Genomic DNA, 20,788 nt, shown 5'->3' with positions numbered 1-20,788 from the left:
TATTTATTCTAACGTATATTTACATGTGTTTGTGTGGTCCGCCACACATCCATCCCGGTCCACATGGTCCTGATGACCGAGGCCTGTGTAGGTTACTTTAAATTTATTCGACACCCAGCGCGTATGCGCTTTGTTCCCATGAAATCCCTGTTTTGACGTTTAGAAAACAACTTCGCCCTACGACCGGTTGGACGGGAATGGCCGAGATAAATGTCGAACTCGTTCATCATTCGGCCTATCGGCGAGTGTCGGAAGAGTTTGTCGCATTGCCGGTGCTTTATGGAGCAGATGATTCCTAGTGCTTCCGGACAGTCGCAGCTTCATCAGTCATATGGTTTAGATGGCCATTTGGTGTAATAAATCTTGCCGCCATTTTTTATTAGGTGACAAATGTTTGATGTGTGACAAGACTCACCAATGTAACTCATAAAAATGGTATCAATTCTTAAATAGTATTTACCGAAATAAAACAAATTTCGCGAACATAATGAGTAATTTTGGAACCCCTCTAAGCTACAGCCCTGGCTGGCTGATCGGTTTTGTCGGTCGCCGAAGATGAAGGATCGCTGAACACTGCAGTCCGAGCGAGATGAACGGTGTCCGGTGATAACGTACACACATTCCGGATCTGATCGGCCCGATCTGCTACCTCCGATCTGGCATAGGCTCCTGTTACAATCGTTCATTTTGCGGCCGATTGCACCACCGAACGAAAGTGGACGCATCTCGATCCGTGTCAAACCAAAACGGATCGAACCGATCGAAACAACATAATTAACTGATTATTACTTATCGAAATTTAATTAATTTGGCGCAAATATTTAGAACCCTCATTACCACTGCGAGCTACAACCCTGGCTGGATCGTGAAAGAGAGAGATGGATGGCTCCCGTAGATAACGCATACTCTTCCCTCTAATCGGCCCCGATCTGCGGCCTACGTTGCGATATGGATTCGGCGGATCAAGAGAGACGAATGGTGTTTGACGATCGCTCTAATCGGTCCGATCTGCTACCTCTTATCGGATCTAGGTTCCTGTTACAAAATCGTTGGCGCAAAATCTGTCGGCTCGGGGCTAATTTCACCGATAAAAATGAATCGACGCGAACGAAATAAATTAACGATAAGAAAGAGTTAAGAAAATATACGAAACACAATGCAGCAAAAAATTGTTTTATTTATTGTTTTGTTTTTTAAATGTTTGAACAATTTAGTATTAGAACATTGTAATGATTTGTTGCCAAAACACATCTTCCTTCCATCGCTGGGCATGCGATGCAATTCGAAGCGTCCTACTCGAGCGAAACAGGTTTTATCGCTTTCGCTCACTTCCGGTCGCTTTCGAGGGCTTTCAATGTTCCGATTATTAGCAAAACTGGCTTCCAGTGGCTGTCCGTGGTCAATCGAAAACCTGTGAAAGCTGTGGAAAAGTTCCGGCGAAAAAAACAGCGAGAGAATAGAACGATTCGGAAAAAGAGTGACCCCACCGGGCGGCGGTTGTGGTGGGTTCAAAGCGAGTTCCAATCGATTGACTTTTGTAAATTGCAGTCAGGTTCAACAGCGTTGGGTGTTTGGGAGGGCCGCAGCAAAAAAGATTCTGCATCACCTCTCTCTCTCTCTCTCTCGAGCGCTCATAATTATTTTTCCAACGGCGGGCCTTGCCGGACTCCGTTTCCGGTACTCTCTAGTGACCGCGCTATGGTCTAGTTTTAGTTTTCCCGCTTTTTTGTTTCTCTCTCGATGTGGAAAATCCGTTCCAGTTTCACCGGATGAGCCGCGAGGACGAGTGGCACGTGTTTTCCCGTTCGGTGCACTCGCTAGGCCTCTACCGGGCGGCCGACCGGCCGGCCGGAAACGGCTTTCGTTTAATCATTACACACAACTACGGCGAACGGAGCGGGACCGGAGTTGATTGATATTTGTTTTAGGCTGATTGAGGTTGGAAACGATTTTTCGAGTCCTGTTGACCCGCCCGGTTCGATTGCACGAGAAAATGGAGGCTCACAAAAGGGACGTGCCCGCCGGCCCACGTGGCCTGCGGACGCTATTTAGCGCTAGTTTATGGTTCGATGCGCGTCACGATCCGATTACGGGTAAAAGCTTTTTAATCAGCTAATTCGAGTGTGTTCCGTTGCGGCAAGCGATCGCAGATGCGATTAGTAATCTGTCGAGGTTACATTAGTTCCGTGGGGTAAGCGGCTAAGAGAGATTGGCTTTTTTTGTGAAAGGATTAAATCTCTCAACCAACCGATCAATTCATTGCGGTTGGAATTTGTATAATAATACGACAAAAATAAACAACGATCGAGTGACTCACAAATAGCTTTCCGAAAGCAACAGGGTGAAAATTGTGCAAATAAGTTCGTGATTAAAATTAATCATCAGCTCATCAACAAGTTGGCCACGCGGGACGCGAAAAGACCGCATAACGCACCGTAGAGTCAATATTGGCCCACTCGAGTTGAAACAAAACCGAAACGAGTTTTCCACGAGTTTTCCAGTGCCGAAATTCTGCAGGTGGAGCTTTCACTTTCCGCGTCTCCTGCTGAGTGGCATTCGATTGTGACAGAGTGTCATCACCGACCCCGGGACTTCCGGGAACTTTGCCAATCCGGAGATCCTCACCGTTGCGGCCGCACAGCAAAGAGTAACACTTCGATCGAGGACCACGCCGGGCAGGAAATTGTATGGAAATCGTGATCCGGCGCCACGAGGAACCGTCCTCGGCAATTGGCCCGCAATTGCGAAAATCAATTCGAGCACTTTATTGTATTTGCATGAAAGAGAGACCGGCGTTCCTCTTTTTTTGAGCGTTGCGCCACGAGGATTTTTGAGCGTTGCGCCACGCCTTATTGGCTTCCCGTTGACGATCGTACACTTGGCTGCAGCGTGCGTGTGCGGGGAAAACGATGCTCAAATTATGCACAACTATTCGGGAACATGTCACAACCGGGGGTGGAGCGTAAGAAGAATCTCGGGTGACTCGGATTGTGTGCGACGATTGCAACAAACGTTAGCCCGTCGACGGCACCTGCTGCCAGGCGACACCGAATAACCGGGTTTCTATCGAGCATCTGGGCCGTGCCGGGTCCTGCCAATCGATGTCGATTTCGATGATTTAGTAGAAGCATAATATTGTTTCTTTCTTTTTTCCTTGTCCCAAGGCCGTGCCATGGATCAGCGTCAAGATGGGAGCTAGAAAATGATATTGAACGCTGTTCACTCGCTTGTTCCATGTCGAGAGTTTTTACTTTCTTTTATTAAAATATCTACATCCTTCGAGTCCGTTTGGCGTTCCGGACAGGTGCCTCCAGTGCGCGCGTATGTTTCCAATCACCTGCCAATCAAAGGATGGACCAAAAGTCTATCACCGAAGAAGTTTGGCATGATAATGAGACGTCTGAAATATGGAATTGAAGTGAATGTGTCGGAAGAGGAGAACTTTGAGTGAAGGAGTTGGAACTTCTACAGAACGGGAAGGGATCCCTCCATGCAAATAAAGCCATGTTATTCTTTCAAATTGATATTCGGATTGGCCAAAGACCGGAAGGATAACCTAGGGAAGCAAGAAAAGTGTAACCAATCGAACGCAAACTTTCGATACAATCGTCCTGCTTCGGATTAACGAACGCCGATCGCCGAGTTTCGAACGCAGCATTCGCCTTGCAGGCAGAAGTAGAAGTAGCAAATTTTAATGCATCATTGACCATATCGTTGGCCGGATTCTCAACTTACCCACTTACACGACGAGGCGGCCATAAACACGGTCCACGGCCCACGGCCACCAACATTTCCCGCCATCATTAGGCGCATAATCAAAATGTCGTTAGCGTCATTTGGGCGGCAAGTTTTTTGGGTGTAAAGCAGCTAGAAGAAGTGGCCCTTACCACCGATGGCCACGAGCACGGGGAGGGGGGTCGGAAAATCATAAAAAATCATAAAACTTCCGAATTACTTTCCCTTTTCCAGCAACGCCGGGGCCGGCGTTCGATCCGATCAATCCCGGACGCGTACCTGGGAGTGACACAAAAAAGCAAAAATGGGAAACGTTTTTCACCCACCGTCAACCGCCATTTGATGAGCGGAGTCAGTGCAAATCGGTCGCTCCCCCCCGAATTTCGCCGCCGGTGGCCGTAAAAGTTTGAATTGTTATCAAAATCTTGATTTTTACTGCCCGTCCGACTTCCTTCCCCCGGGCCCACTCTCGGGGGACGCGAAGTCCTGGCGGTGGCGTCCTTCAACTTTGAACAAGTTGTAAACTCGGTGGTCTATGAATGGAGAACCCAGGGACGAGACTTCCGCGGTTGCTCATAAAGTGGCTGCTGCAATGTTGCCAAACATACGCACCGCCCCATGACGGAAGTAATTTCCCGACGATTTTTATGCGCTGCGTCACTCGGCGGGAAGAACAATGCGGCCTGGGGGGAGCGAAAAAAGGCGAATCGAATCGAAACTTCCTGCGCACTCGACTCAGAGGGGAGGACAGATAAAGTGGGAAACTTAATGGCCACGAATTTATCTTCACGAGCTTCGCGGTTACGCAGGGCGGTGACATATTGTCACCTTTTCCGAGCCGAACGCCCCGAGGACAACTTCCGCCGAGCGATGTTAATGTTGCGGTGCGTCAAAAGGCTTGAAATGCTCGGTTTGCCCGCCATTTAATTCTGACAGCGGCAGCATCTGATCGCTGCTGGAGCACTAGAATGGGACAAAAGTAACAGGAAAATAGGGGCCGATGCTTGAAATCGATAGTCCATTAATACGTTTAACGCTTTTAAATGTCTTCGCCATTTCCTCGAACATCAGAGCAACCCTCAGGCGCTCTGCGGCGGAAGTCGACCTAGGGCCCCAGGTTTTGAATGAAAGCCGTTCAGAAATAAATGATTTACGATCAAACCGTAAAATGTAGTACCCCGGAGAGGATTGGTTCCAAGGATTGCATTACGAGGTCCCCGCACTGAATGCGGCGTGTGTAGGCCTCTAATGGATTCCGACTGTGGAGTGGCCTCTAGTGCGGTTCTACCTTCTCTACGCAATGGGCATGGGTTCCTTGGAAAGGTGTGTTCACTTACCTGTACCTGGCAAGTGCACCACTCGAGAAGTGCACCACCATCAGCCATCGATGGTCACTTGGTGCTTGGTGCACTTCGCTCGTGCATAATGCAACGTCCAACGTCTTACTCTCAACGCCGGCAACAAAAGGCTTCGAGGATAATGGCAACGAGGCCTAGGCGAGCCTCACTCACGCACCAATCGCACATGTGGACATTTTATTCGACTCTGTACACTCAAATTATCTGTTATTTTATTCACCTTTCCCGGCAACCCGGCGACCCCCGGAGGACAGTGCGCACGGACGGACGGACGAGAGTTTTGAAAGCAAACCTCTCAACCATTAATAACTGATGAGACCGGAAGGTTTCCCGAGCGAGCCACTTTTCCTAGACTAAAATAAAGACACAAATGAATAAACAAATCGATGAATTACTTTAACGTGTATGTCCCCCCTGCCGAGTGACACTCCGAGTCCGAGGGAAATCGGAAAATCGATCGAAAAAAGGCACTGTTTACCCTTTTGTCCCCCCCACAATCGGGCAGAAGTTTCCTTCCACCGGAAGGAGCTTGGAGTGGCCGAGCCGAGCTGTGGGTCAGCTGTTCGATGTCTCTGAGTTTATTTTCCCGATTCCCATTACTTAACCATTAGCGATCAAGTATTCATCCAAACATCAAACGAGCGTCCCGTGGCGTGGCGTCGAGTCGTGGCCGTGAGTTTTCGGACGTGAATTGTGCGAAAGATTTGCAGCCAACCCGCGAGGTTGGCACAGCGTTTCTGTAGTCAAATTTATTTCTCTTTCTTCCCCTTTTTCTTAGCGGTTCAGTCTTATAACAACTCAGTTTTAACACATTTTTTTCGGTTTTTGCTCGGGTTTTAATATTATAAGTTTCCATGCAGCTGTTTGTGGTTTTTGTTTTAGGTTCTTACTTGCTACTTGTGGTTGTGGCGTTTTGCGTGTGTTTGTGGTTTGATCGAAAATATTTAATCGCTTTTTGTGTGTTTGGCTATGGCAGTTTCGGTCGAATGTGGGGCAAAGTTGTTACACAAGAAAAACGCTATTATTCGCTTACCGTGTTCGTGTTGCTTACTTATCATGTTTTGACGGCAAGTGTTTGTCATTTGTTTTTACTCTGTTCGGTAAATTTCGGATTTTTGTTACACTTCTTAAATATAGGTATTGCTCGGAATATTCATTTTTTTCGGGTTGTTTTGTTTCTTTCCTTCTCTAAGCTTTTCCCGTTCCGCTTCACTCTTTCGGTTGCTTTCTTCTCACGCCGTGTAGGAAAACGTTAGAATATTTACTTTGTCTTTTATAAAGTTCGGCTTTACGTGGGTTTCGGTATCAAAACGTGGGCGCCGGTGCGTACGGTTTCGGTTTATGTTTATGTGTAGGAGTCACGTTTTGCAGGCCAACACACACACGCACACACTGTATTGCCATTTTCTTCCACCCTACATGATGCTGGCTCATTATCTACTCGCTTCTTCGTACGCTGCGCTGCGTGTTTGCTGCACTTTTGCTTGGTTTCCTTAAATTGGTTAGAAAAATATAAATTATCTCTATCTACTGTACAGAACCTCCTACAGTTCCTCCTGCCGCTTTCGGGGGCACTGGCGGAAGGGAGCCGATTTGGGGGACACAAAAATAGTTTTCGAGGAAGAGCGGGAATTAGAAATTCGTTAACAGAGTTCTCCGGGTCCGGCCCAAACCACGGAACACGCGGCGGCTCCAGAACCACCACCAGCAGTCCCTTATTTACAATACACAATACACACACACCGAAGGGTCCGGGTGCAACAGATTCTTCCGTCGGAGGAAGTTACTCAAATGATTATCTTACGCTCTAAAGGGGAGGCTAAGCACGATTGCACGAATGTTAGTAAGGACAAGAAGGAAACGAACGAACTGCTCTAAGTTTAGAATAACATCCGAAAAGGGGTCAAGGCGTCGTTGGTGAGTTGAAGAAAACAATCCAATAAATGCGCTAACAAAAACCGACCGCTGAAGGGTTTAAAGGAAAATGAGGAATAAAATGGCAAAGCTTAATCACTAATATGGCCTAGAAAACGAATGGGAACGATCGAACGATCGCCGGGGATCGTGTTCGGTAAACGGGATCCAAAGGGGAACAACATTGTCCTGCACCGCCGCAGCATAACAGATCACTTACTAGCCTTGGCCGTGGTGTCCTCTTCATCGCACTTCACAGCATTTGCCTCATCATAACGCCAGCAGGATCAGCACAAAGTGCGAGTACACGACGTAGATGAAGAAGTTGGGCGAATAGTTGTTGAGGCTCCGGGCCGGTGTCGACCCGGCCGACGGCAGCGTGCTCATGTTCGTGGTTCCCGGATCCGGATGCTGCTGATGCTGGTGGTGCTGATGGTGCTGGTGGTGGTGGTGCGGATGGTGATGCGGGAACTTGTGCGGATGCTGCATGGTCATCGCGGGCTGTACCTGGCGACCTTGCGGGTGATGTCCGTACGCGTACTGCGCCTGCTGTAGCTGGTGGAAAGGATTCATCGTCGGGCCCGGGCCACCACCGATCGTGGCCGACCCATTGCCCAGCACTCGCTGATGCTGGAGGTAGTCGATGTTCTCGTAGTGATCGGAGTCCGCATCGGGATGCTGATCGCCACCGACCGCTGCCACCGCCGCCGGGTGGGACGTTTGGTCCGGATACTTCAGATCGTACCGGACCGGCAGATCGCAAGCCGGTGGCCGCAGCTCACGGTAATCGTTCGACAGGACCTGCTGCGCCAGATAGCGTTCCAGCTCGAGCTTGTCCACCTTCTGCGGAACGATGCGTTCGTGGACGTTCTTGCGTTCCTGCAGGATTTTCTTGCGTTCGCGAGCCCTTCGGCGGTACACCAGCATGGCACCGGCACCCAGGAGTAGCAGAACCAGCGCCAGCAGCACACTCAACACGGTCGCCAGGTGAGCTGGACAGTTAATGTCCCCTTCGGACATGTTGCGCAGCGTGCGCCGGGTCACCAGTCCGTCCTCGTTCAGATCGCACCCAATCTCGTCCTTATCGATCAGCAGCACCGTCGTGATGTTGGAGTCCGGTGGCGGGCGTCCCAGGAATCCGACGCCATCCGCATCGGCATTGTCATCGTCCTCGATCGTTCCGGTCACCAGACGCCACAGCCAGCGGATCGTGCAGTTGCAGACGAGCGGGTTACCGGCCAACTTTAGGCGTTGCAGCCGATCGAGCGGGAACTGAACGGCATCGAGCGTGAGGAGCGCATTCCGACGGATCGAGATGTCGGTCAGGTGTGGGTTTCCGTGAAACAGGCGCACCGGAAGCACCTCGAACGATGGGTTATCGTCCAGAGTCAACACCTGCAGGTGGGTGTTGTCGATGAAAGCTCTGTCGGAGAGAAACACGAGGGATTAGTGTTTTGGTACTTCGTCGCAAGACATTCTTTGGGGACGTTAATACGCAATTCATCATCGTTTCGCCCGCACAAATGGGGCGTAAATCATCGGCGCGCAACATAAACGTGGGCAACGCGAGCTGCGGGATGTAATCAACCAGTTATTGAATTATGCCGACCCGCTCTTCGTTTGCTCTCCGCCATTAGGCATCTCGTTCGAACGGAGAGGATGAGATTACGGTTATTATTGTTATTTTTTTCTGGGCCCCCCAGCAGGGACCCTCTCCAGACATAAAGAAGTGTCAGACACGCGCATGCAAATGGCTCACATCGGCTCACCCAGCTCGGGAAGTCCTGTGCCTGATGTGACGCCGCGGCCGCGTTGGTGGCGAGTGGCAATCATAAGATAGCATTGTTAATGGGGGTCCCCGTTTACAAAATGGTGTGCCTTTGTATGTGCGAGAAGCGACGACGAAAAGGATGTTGTGGCGGAAGTGTTGTCGGAGGCCGTGTCGTGCGTTCGAAGAAAAATGTCGTGCACTCATAGGCATATTTCCCCGCGACTCGGCTACCGGCGTACCGTCGCGGAGTGCCGCGGATGCTCCGTTATCTTCCGAGTCCCAAAGCCGCCCACAAATAACAGTAAATATTCGTTTTACGAACTAACACACACACACACGCACACCGGGGCATCTTCCACATCATTTTGCCCGACCTGCGACTGCTGGCCGTGGGATGATAGCGGGACCTCCGGGACTGTGGGTCTTTTTTTTCCTCGTGCTGTTGCTTTGCAGCCATTGAGTTAAATGAAGTAGTGTATGATGAACGGGGCAATCAACAAGGACCTTCGGGAACTCGCCCGGTGAGCGGTGACATAATCATCCATTCCACTCGCGCATCGCATCGCGCGCTCTTCTTTTGGGTAATGGCAGAAGTGCGTCATGAAGTTGGTTAAGGAAAATTGAATTAACGTTTGGCTTCATTCACAATGACGCCTCCAGACACGCGGTCTCAATCCCCGGAAGACCTCAAGGCTGAGAAATTTGAGTTGACGACCGATTGACCGATTAAAAAAACATTTCTCTGATGCGAACTAGCAGGTTATTCAATAAGTTTTGGGCTTCGGTAACGAAGAGTACACTCTATGTTGGTACACTCTTCATATGAACGTACCTGAAGTTGCATTTCAATCTGTCAGTTTATTCTTTGATTACAAACCATTTAGTATCGACGTGTTACAGTATTTCTTACAATGGAAAAAATCAAGTATCATGCACTGATAGAGTTTTTATTGTTGAAAGGTTTAGAAGCAAAGGCAATTTATGAACGAACGTTGAAAGTATATAAGTACTCTTCGCCTTCAATTAGTACAGTATAAAGAGATTTAAACGTGGTCGTACAAGCCTTGAAAACGATCCACGTCAAGGACGTCCAAAAACAATATTTATCACCATGTCCTGAATCAAAACAAGAGGCTAAAGAGAGGTGTGAACATGGTTCTTCGGCTCCGAGACGAGTTTATGTGCGGAAATCGCCCAAAAAGCTGTTACCATAAGTTTTTTGGGAAAACTTATTGAACAACCCAATAAGGAGTCACAACGAAAGGACCATTCCGCGTATTTCTCGTAATAATCCAATGGCACAATAAAATGTGACACTACTAGTCAATCATAGAATCCCTGGTTCCCCGTAGCCCGAAACGACCGAAAATAGCAGCTTGCGAGCTTCGCGATGATCACACCAATGGCTCGTCTTTCGTCATGTTCCAGCGCCCCGGTGATGGAACCCGATTCGTCCGTGACTCTGGTTCCGAAGGAAGACTGTCAGACGTGTCAGAAATAGTTTCCTTTAGCAATCCGCTGCTTACATCGCCCGCAAGGATCTTTCACCGGGGCCGTCGAAGGAAATGCATTTTGGCAGCAACATTTGGCAGCTAACAATCAAACCGGCGGGTGGTGCACCCGTTCTTTGCGCCACCCTGACGATTCGACGCCCGGTCCCGGGGTTGCCAGTATAAAAATAGTTTTTCACGATTTTCCGTGCATGCCGTGGTGCGACGGTGCGCAGAACTATTGTTCTGCCGTGCCGTGTGCGATCCGGGTGCCAAGCTATCAATTTTCCGTCCGTAGCAGAAACTCTTCGGTGGCCATGATGAACTCCCAGGAACCGGCGGCAGGCAGCAGCTTGGCTTGCACACCGGGGAACGTGCCAGGGACGTTCGCGCGTCTTGCGCGGGACCTATTATTTGGGCGATGTGCTTTCTTCACTTCTATTCGCGCGAGCAGCTATTTTTGCGCCACGCCCGAGGACGACGACGACGACGGTGCACGACGGGGTTTAGTGGTTCACCAAAATTACACACCGAAAACTTTCACTCGCGGGGTGTAAAAATACGAACTACCCGGGCGCCCGGTTACCGAGGGTTTTGTTTGATGTATGCAGCAGGGCCGTGAGACAATGTTCACGCAGCTGAGCACAAAATTGCGTGTCCTGAAGCGGAACACACGGAACACTTCAGCGCGCCCGCGGATGCAGCAGCAGCCGGCAATGGTCCGTTTTAATTTGGCTAAAAGTTATGCATTTTCCGCGCGGCGCATTACAGCGCACGTTAGTCATCGTGAGTTTGCGTTCGTTCTGACGTCGCTCCCTTGCTGCATTTGAGGGATGCGCAACATTTGGTGACTTGTTTTCGAGTTGGACTGAATGTTTGAACGTTTCGTGGAACCTTCAGTTGCTCAATATTCAGCCAAAAATGGCGCATCCAGGAAAGGAAGGATTCAGGAAAAAAGGCGCTTTGTTTCTATTTTTATGCTTTGATTCTATATTTTTCGCACTAGTTTTTAAAACTAAGGATAAATCTGAGCCTGAAATTATGTTTTGTAGTCAATTTCTTGGTAATTCTTTTTATTATAATTTGTATTAGGATGGCCATAGTCGTATTAAAGCACCAGCATGACGCATGATCGTAGATCGATGATTAGAGATCGTATTTTAATCTTTAACTTTCCAAGACCTTTTGGAAGACTTTGACAGTCCTTTCTTAGGATCCTGGTGAGTTTTTAAGAAAAAAATTGCCCATAAAAATGGCACGTAACCAAGGGCACACACCTAACACAAGAATGTTGATTGAATTCTGAAAGTGGAATTCTCTGTTCGCGATTCAGATTACTAATACCCTATTTTAATAAAACATTCCTTATGTTTGATTACAATCATTTATTATTTAGCATAATTCTCGGTAGCAACGGCACAACCGTCCTAGGTAACTGACAAAAGCATACAAATTTGCGTTCTAAAAATATTTCCGCGGTTTAACTACTGAAAACCGTTGAGGTATGGCAACGCGCTTTTCCTGTCGCATTCCAAAGGGAAATGAGCGAACGCACAGCGGTCACAAAACTCATCATTAAATGTGCGAAATCATAAAAGAAATTACTTGCACCAGCCGCGGCACCTCGCAAACGCATTGGCGAGTGACGAATAAATGAGTCATTTGGCACCGGTACCACAGACAACAAAGCGGAGCACTGAAGCCATCGCGCCATGCTTCCACTCGAACCGAACCAATGGCGCGTGGTGATGCTCATAAAATCATAAACATTGCGCCGATGGCCTCCCCGAAACGTTGCGTGGTGATGTCGTTAATGAAAGTGCCGCGGAGAGTTCACGGCCCTAATCCCCAGTGCGGAGTTACGAAAATTGATGACAGCTCCCCAACAACCGAACTGTGTATCGCCCTTTCACCAATCGCGTTCGATCGCACCTCTCGGATGCCCTTTGCTATCGATTTTCGATGGCCAGCACCGTGGTGGTTGAAGGGAAGATAACCTGGCACCTCGTTGCCGTTGTACCACCTACCTCGGGTCGATGTGCTCCAGCCGGTCCAGACGGTCCAGGTGCAGTTCGCGCAGCTGAAACAGACTCCGGAAGGCGACCGCCGGGAGTTGCACGAACGAGTTGCCGCTCAGCGACAGCGTGGTGAGATTGTACAGCTTCGCCAGCTGGGCCGTGGGGATCGTCTGTGGAAAGAGGTGCGAAAGGTGAAAATGATGAAAGTGAAAATGTTGTTCACACCACGGCATCGACTAGACAGGAAAACAGGACGTAAATTCCCCCGTTGGGCGTGTGATTACAACAAAGTGATTGTAACACGCGCAGTGACTGCAACTGAAGTGTGAACTCGAAGGGGATGGGTTGTGATGTTCGCCACAGACAACAATTTGTTTCCGTTTTTGGAACTACATCATCTGTCAATATTAGAAGATCGAAGCATCGATCTAAAATCGAACTGATAATAGGTGAGAAATGTGTCTCACCATAAAAGTTTTATGAAATTGTTCCATCTCTTTAAGTCGTCACTAAAAGCACCATTTGTATAAACCTGGCTTAAAGTGGGCCAAGCATTGTAATCTGATACCATTCGGTTAAATATTCCCCATTAAAGCTTGCGACCCCATTTAGGGACGTCTGTCGCAACCGAAAGACAACAAATCGGTGACAAAAATACAACTTTCAAATTTGCTTCCAAGCCCAAGCCCCAAGCACAACACGCACGGACACGGGCGCGTTCGTTAATTTATGGCTCATGGCCCCATAATCCGTTCCAATTGCAACGCTGGGCGCGCGCTCTGTAACGATGCGCCACCGATCAAAAATGGAACCCGATTTCGAATTCCAATTCCAACGGCCAGCCGAGCCGAGGCGAGCCGATTTAATGGCATGGAAATGGTTTATTAAATTCCATTAATTTGCATTTCAAATCCGTGTGGCCCCGTGTAACTTCAGGCGGGGTGCGCTACCGTCCGACGGGCGTGGACAAACTGCATTATGCACCGCCGGCGACGGTGCCACTTACCGTTAGATTGTTATCCGCCAGATCGATGAGCTGCAACGCGGTCAGCCCGTTGAACGCGCCCTGATCGAGCTCGGTCAGCACGTTGCCGGCGAGCTGCAACGTGCGCAGATCGTGCAACGCACCGAAGCTATCGTTCCCGACGAACTCGATCAGATTGGTGGACAGTTCGAGGTGCCGTAGCGATCGCAAGTGTTCCAAGTTCCCGTCGTACGGTACCTCCAGCAGTTGGTTGTTGTCGAGCAGGAGCGACTCCAGGGCGGTCGGGTGCTTCAACACTCCGAACTCGAGGCTCACCAGGCGATTGTTGCGCAGCTCGAGCCGCCGCAAGCTGACGAGTGTCTGGAAGGCGGTGGGGTGTATCTGCTCCAGCAGATTGTCACTGAGCAGTAGTAGCTCCAGGCGTTTCAACCCCCGGAATGCGTCCTTTTGCAGTACCTGCAGAACGTTGTGGCTCACGTTGAGGGTCCGCAGCTTTTCCTGCGACTCGAAGTTCTTGGAGCCGAGCGAATCGATCCGGTTGTGGGACAGATCGAGTGACTCGAGCTGATAGTAGAACGACAGCGTGAAGTGTACGTTCGTAATCTGGTTCGCGGTCAGGTTGATGTAGCGCACGTCCGGATTGAGCTGAATCGGGACGACCTCGAGCGACGCGTTGATGCAGGACGTGCGCAGATAGCGATCGCTCTCGCAGGTGCACAGCGACGGACAGAAGGCGAACGCCGCCGGCATACCGAGCAGGGCCAGCAGGACCACCACCAACGCCAGAGCCGATTTGCTTGATTCCGTGCCTCCTGTCATGGTTCCCCGAGTGAGTGACGTCTCCAAAGGGTCCAAAGGTGCTCTGGGAGTTTCTTAATCTCCGCTCCGCTTTGTGGGTGTTCTCAGTCTCAGTTCTTCGACTGTCGCCTCGTTGTTTTACGTGGTTCGCCGTTTCTGCATCTGTCGGGGAGAGGAGCGAGACAGAATGTGGGAATTTAATAAGTAAGCCTCATAATTATGCTTCCCTGCTGCCTTTTGTTTATTGAATCAATCTGAGTACTGCTGTCCCGAATTGTGGAAGTAACCGAAATGGTTCCCATTAACCGTAATGAGACATGCTGCTAACCGGTTCCGATGGTGGCATTTTAATTTGCCACACACTCGAACTTGGCTCTTTGCCCACCCAACGGCTCGTCACCAGAAAAGCCATGTATTTCATAAATCATAAACGCGTAAGCGTAACCACAAATTATGCCCCATCTTGAGGCACTCGGCGGTTTTAATTCGGAATTCTGGCCCGTTTCGGGTTCCGCAAACGATAATCTGTCCCGAAACTGTCGCGCCTGTGGCCGCCCGGATGATAAGCCCATCACTCTATACACAGTGTGTAATCTGTCAAAAAGTTGTCACTCTTTTGCTCTCTGTCTCTCTCGCTCTGGCGGCGAAAGTGAGCCCCGCGGGGTGACAAGACAAAGTTTGCGGCCCCCAAAAGTCCCCAAATCTCGCAGACCGCCCACCGACCGCCCCGAGAAACATTGCGGGCACGTGTAGTACGGTTGTTTTGTGGTTCTAGTTTGACTTTTAAATCAAATCGCTCGCTGGGCTGGGCCCTGGCTGAAGAGCTGTTCCGGCGGCGGCGGTTGGAGCTCGGGATAATTTCGTTGCAAATTTGTTGCGCGATTCAGGATGGGAGTTCGTTTTGGGCGCTCGGTTACCATGCCGCTCCCGGTGTGGTTCCAGTGTCTTAGGAACCGGAACGAAGTAAGCCTGATGCTTCTGATGGTGACGTAACTTTTTGATTGCTAGAAAGGGCGCTCTCGGAAGCGCTTACTATGATTACGCACAGATTGTCTGTGCCGTCGTCGCTTGGAACCGGGAAGATTGGGTTAAATCGGGAAAATGGACGCACACAACGCGTAATGAACGAAATTAGTGCCATCAGAAAAGTGTGCTGACTGATTATGAGTAACAATGTTGTGCGGATGCAGCACAATTGTTAGCTATTTTGAAGTATCTGAGGTATGTTAAGACTTTGAAATAATTCATACCGATTTTATTCGACAATTGTGGCCTAACTACAACAACAAAACGTATGATTTCTTCAATGAAACTATTGTCTGTCGTTCCGTGACGATAGAACTCTTAATTTTTGGAAGCAATCCAGAACAGCGAGGGGCGTCACAGTTCCCATCCGAAATTTTCGAGATTAATTGTTGTCGATGGCGTTGTCCATCAATAATTTCATGAAGTTTTAAAAGCTCATAGTACACCACACCTTTCATATTCCACCATTTGAAACTTTGTTGAATTTGAATTTTGTTAGAAGAATTCATTTTTGATCTAATCCATTTTTTTCAATTTCATTTTATTTGCAGATTCTCTATATGATCTTTTTTGGTTCTCAGCGTAAAAGCCGTTTGTGAGATTCCTGACAACTAATGTTACATTTTACATTTCCTGCCAAAGATTCAGTGTACACTTCAATTCAATCTCTTCACACCGATTCGTGAGAAAGTAATCATTTCAAAATAAATAAACCACAAACACAACACAAAAACACTACAATGTCCGAACAATAAGGCCCGGCAATAGAGCGGATCGCTGTGGCACCACTGTGTTTGAAGGCGAAAATCAAACACAAATCAGCAGCCAGCCAGCCATCGTTCGGTCGCCCATTTTAATTGTTTGCCTCGTCGTCGTCGTCGCCGGTGTCGGAAGGAAAATGAGAATAAATAAATCGTGGCCCAAAACGAGTCACTCTGCGCGTACGACATTCTTTCGGCGAAGAGAAACTCCAAACTCCTCCGGGCGGTCGGAAAAGCCGCCCGGAACAGCCAGCCGGCCACCCCGCCACCACAAAAACGACAAAACACAAATGCCAAATCATCGAAATTCCGTAGTAAAAGCGGTTGTAGAATCCAGCTCTTCCCTGCCGCGCTCCTTGCGGCCATCCTGGCCCTCCGTCCCGGGGCTAAGCTCGAGCATAACACAACAATCGCGCACCATGCCCGCCGTCGTTACGCCATTTTGTGTGCCCGCCGGCTGCGGCATCGGCCACCGGTCCGGGTCCCGAGCGCACACATTTTCCACTTTAATTTCCTCCGCTCGGCTCGCAGGACGGTCCCGGCTTTTCCGGGTACGACGGGACGGACGGACACGGCACGCGGGGGTTCTTTTATTGTTTCTTCAGCTGTTTTGTCGTGCCGTTTAATTTAGAGCCGCAACCACGCGCGGTACACGGTACGTGGCCGGAGCCACTTAGCCAAAAATCTACTCCAATGGCCAGAGTGCGCCTTCTCCGTCCGTCGTAGCGGTGCGTGAGAAACCCGTGAGCGTAGACAGACCTGCGGCGGACGGAAAACACGGGGCCAGACTGCGCGCACGGACCCAGCCCAGAGCGCCACAGATGTGCCGGGACCGGCCGCCGTCGGGCTGGATTTTGCCATCAATTTCCATCTGCCGACGAAGTGTTATTTTTAGCTGCCTTAGCTGTGCGCGCGGTGGAGACAGAAATTAATTCCCCGCCGTCGCGAGGCCTCCCGGGCACCTGTCTGACCTCGCGGAGGGGCCCCCGGAGAAGCAGACACGGGGGCTGCTAATCGCGAGACTTGGTCTCGAGGACCAGTTGGAGACCAGACAATTTACGCATCACTCGCATCGCTTCCTAGTGATGCTTGTCCGCCGTCCGCGGTCTATTGTCTGTGCGCGCGCCCGCCCTGTCGTCGCGCGAAGGATTGTCTCAGAAGTCGCAAGTTATGCGCATTGCTTCGCCGCTGCTTCGGTTGCGGCTCTGGAGCGACAAAGTGTTTGGTGTCTGCGCAAGGAATGATTAAGGTCGCAACAGGTTCACTCCGGTGGCCTCCCGGGGCCACGTCTGATGTGCTGTGTTGTGCCGTCAAGACACACGTCAAGACTAAGAAAGTAGTGAGTTGGGAACTAATATTCATTTCGTGAAATGTTTGATGAAAAAAGCGTTAAAAAAATGAGTTCGTTCTTTTATTTACAGTCCTTTTTTACTCACAAATTCAAAACAATAAATATAAACATTGTTGGAGCAATTATGAATTGAACGTCATTGCATTTGGAATGGTCGCTTAATAAAAAACGCCTGAAGTTATGCATCACGCATGACACACGTTGCACGTTCGCCTCCTGTCACTTTCGTAGAATTGAAGTCACAGCATTTTCAAGGTCCAATATTGCAACTCATTTCAAGATTCTTGAAATGCCTTTGAAAATACTGTGCACTCGCATATTTCAGACCAGCGAACCGGGCTTTGATTGGCCACCTCCGCGAAGCAGTGCGTTTCGTGTATTAATTTTCCAGTAAATGTTGACTAACCCCACGGACAGACTTAACAGAAAAATACCTTCACGAACCGTTGCCGCTGTCTTGTTGGGTCGAGTTTGTTTTCAAGCTTCTCGGCGAAACAGCACAAACTCGCGCCGAGGTTTAATATTCATCAGCAAGCCCCGTGCATCATAAATAAGTACGTGCTAGCCACGCGCGAGGTCGACAGCCGTTGCGAACGGCGCACTGTTTGTGACCATTTACCATTTTTCTGCACTACAATCAATCCCTAGAAACCGAGCCACACGCGCGGACACCGTCGGCTAACCTTGGCTTCCGAAGTGCGAAGCCAGAAGCCGTTCCTGGAGCTGCCGACCGGAAAATCTCTTAGAGGCACGCGAAACGCAAACACCTTCCTGGGTCGGCACGGGTCGGCTCGTTGGTTCACGTGAAGCTCATAATTTCAAAACGATCCCCTCCGGGCGGGTAAAGCAATGCTATTGACACAACAGCAACAGTGGCCTCCCCGGCAAACTGGGACCGGAGCAAATGGTGTGCTTTTCTATTGTAGCGATGGTCCCTGGGTGGGTTGCCCGTGGCGTCTGCAAATTTGAATGCTTCGCACATTTTAAATTGAGTGTGGCGTACCCTTGTTGGCTGGCCGCTGATTCCGTTCCGCGAAACAATGCAATCAACCGTATTACTTTCAGGATCACCGTTTAAGCACGTCGTCTGAAGTCGCCGTTGCCAGCACTCGAGGTGTTTATCTAGCGATGCAGTATGATTATATCGCACTTATCCGGCACCACTCGAAGGCGAAAGCGATTGACAACAGGCCGGGAAGGACAACGGCGATCGCCAGTAACCCTAGACGGCTAGAAGAGTGTCACGAAAATCGTCTCCTTGAGCGTTTCTACCCCCAAGGAACCCGAAGACCCCGTATTGTTTTCCACCGTCCGCAAACTTTCATACAAACCGCAAGCACCAAAAGTGCCACCTCACGGTCGCCGAAAAAATTTCCGGACAAAATGTCACGAAATGATTCGACAGAAAGCGATGTGGCGACCGAAGCTAATGTCTCAATTTGGCTGCGTGCAGAGTCAGAGCGCTGCTGTCATCGGCGACATACTAGGCTGTGTATAAAGTTTTGCGGGTCGATACCAAAGGGCGCTGCTACGGGCCTAAATTTTTTTTGCTATATTGGTACACTCTTCATATGAACGTATGTGAAGTTTCATTTCAATCGGCCACTTATTTTTTTTTTGACAAGCCATTTAGTAACGACGTCCCACAGTATTTTTAAAATGGTAAAAATCAGATACCGTGCAGTGATTTAATTTTTATTTTTGAAAGGTTTAAACGCAAAGGAGATTTATGAACGAATGTTAAAAGTGTATAAGGACTCTTCGCCTTCAATTATGTGGTTCAAAAAGGGGATTCTGAGTTTAAACATGGTCGTAGTAGCCTTTAAGACGATCCATGTCAAAAACGTCATAAAACAGACACAACATCGGAAATCGTAAAACAATACAGGATATCGTTTTCGAAAATCGTCCAATCACTGATAGAAATTTAGTACAAGACCTAGCCAACTCATTGAGCAGTATAACCAATATTTTGACTGAAGTTTTGGGTTTCAGAAAGCTGTTTGCAACATGGGTGCCGCATTTGCTACAAACGCATTCGAATGCATCTTTCTTAACAACATTTAGAGTGTTTTCGATAGGATAAAGTGGATATTATGCATTGAATCATCACTATGGATGAGGCTTAGGTCTATTACCATGATCCTGAATCAAAACAAGAGGTTAAGGAGTTGTGTGAACCTTTTTCTTCAGTTCCGAAACGAGTTCGTCCAGAAATTGACTAAAAAGATGTTAGCATCAGTTTTGTGGGATGCGAATGGAATTTTGCTAGCGGATTACTTGCAAATTGATAAAACAATAAATTTTAATTATTTTTGTAACATTTAAGACCTACTGAAAGTGAAAATTTGTGGAAAAAGACCCGGTTTGCAAAAGAAAAACATCGTCTTTCATCAGGGCAATGCACCGTGTCACAAGAGCATTTTGAAAATGGCAAAAATCCACGAAATAAAGTTCGAATTGTTTGAGTATCCACCCTATTCACCAGATTTAGCCCCTAGCGACTTCCATCTGTTTTCAGACCTAAAAAAATCGTGCGCGGAAAGCGTTTTCCATCAAATGATGACGTCATAGCAGCTGTAAAAAATACTGTGACGTGACAAATATACTGTCGCTACTAAATGGCTTGTAAAAAAAATAATAAGTGGCCGATTGAAATGAAACTTCACATGCGTTCATATAAAGAGTGTACCAGTATAGCAAAAAAAATTTAGTCCCGTAGCAGCGCCCTCTGGTATCGACCCGCAAAACTTTATACACAGCCTAGTATTTGTTAAACACCCGGACTTCCGGTGGAAACCCCCGGACGCTGCCGGGTGCGTGATAAATTAGTGTCCGGAGCCGGAAAGGAGAGGGTCGATAAAAATATGGTCACGTCGTGTCAATCAAAGTGGCAAACGGAGTTCCGGGAGCAAGTTGACGACTAGCTCTCGCCGCCATCATCGTCATCATCATCGTCGTCATCGGGTCAGGTGGAGCACAAAGCGAGCGAACGAAGATTTATGGTCCACAGGAAGACATTACCCAGGGTGCGCGGGTCGGGTCGGGCGAAACGGTTTTATGTTGCGCTGGCTCCCTTCGTATCTTCGACCGCCGACCTTCTTTCTCGCCGCCGGTGGTGGCCAGCAACGCCAGAGTTTTGGGAGCCCAAGCAATTGTTCGTAAAATTCTTACGTACTCAAATAAACTTAGTTTGTAATGATGTTTGATTTTGCGTCCTCCATCGCACCGTTACTTCCGCCGACGCCGGCACGTTGTACAATGAGCAACTTTTGCGAAGGAAGTCATACATCGCTTTCTGAGCGACGGTGCGTTGCGTGGCTCGATGTTTGTTTAGATGATGTTGGCAGCAAAACCCGACCCCGTCGAAGCCTGCGGGATGCTGCTGCTACGAGGAGATTGATGCTTTGTGATAGGAAGCATCCGCCGCGGAAGCAGCTGGCCGTTATGGGGAAATGGCTGGGGTTTTGATTGCATTTGGGGGCCAACATGAAGTAACTTAATCAGCGTTCCGGTGAGCAAATACATAATATGGTAATGGTGTTTTAGAACACTTTAGAACTATTCTGTTCTGAACCATC

The 20,788-nt window shown here is 48.9% G+C and overlaps 1 protein-coding gene across 1 annotated transcript; it reads right to left on the bottom strand.

The window, feature by feature from the left end:
* Positions 1-7,277: 7,277 nt before the first annotated feature.
* On the bottom strand, positions 7,278-14,090 carry LOC128275781 (leucine-rich repeat and immunoglobulin-like domain-containing nogo receptor-interacting protein 3). The gene is made up of 3 exons (XM_053014406.1): positions 13,293-14,090; positions 12,296-12,456; positions 7,278-8,430 (listed from the first exon to the last, which is right to left on the bottom strand). Exons 1-3 carry the CDS (start codon positions 14,088-14,090, stop codon positions 7,278-7,280), a joined length of 2,112 nt encoding a protein of 703 aa, XP_052870366.1.
* Between the last annotated feature and the right edge of the window lie 6,698 nt (positions 14,091-20,788).

This window comes from Anopheles cruzii, chromosome 2 (genome assembly GCF_943734635.1).
Source record: "Anopheles cruzii chromosome 2, idAnoCruzAS_RS32_06, whole genome shotgun sequence".
NCBI lineage: Eukaryota > Metazoa > Arthropoda > Insecta > Diptera > Culicidae > Anopheles > Anopheles cruzii.
Note: the sequence above shows the minus strand (reverse complement) of the source record. Positions and strands in the feature narration are given on the sequence as shown.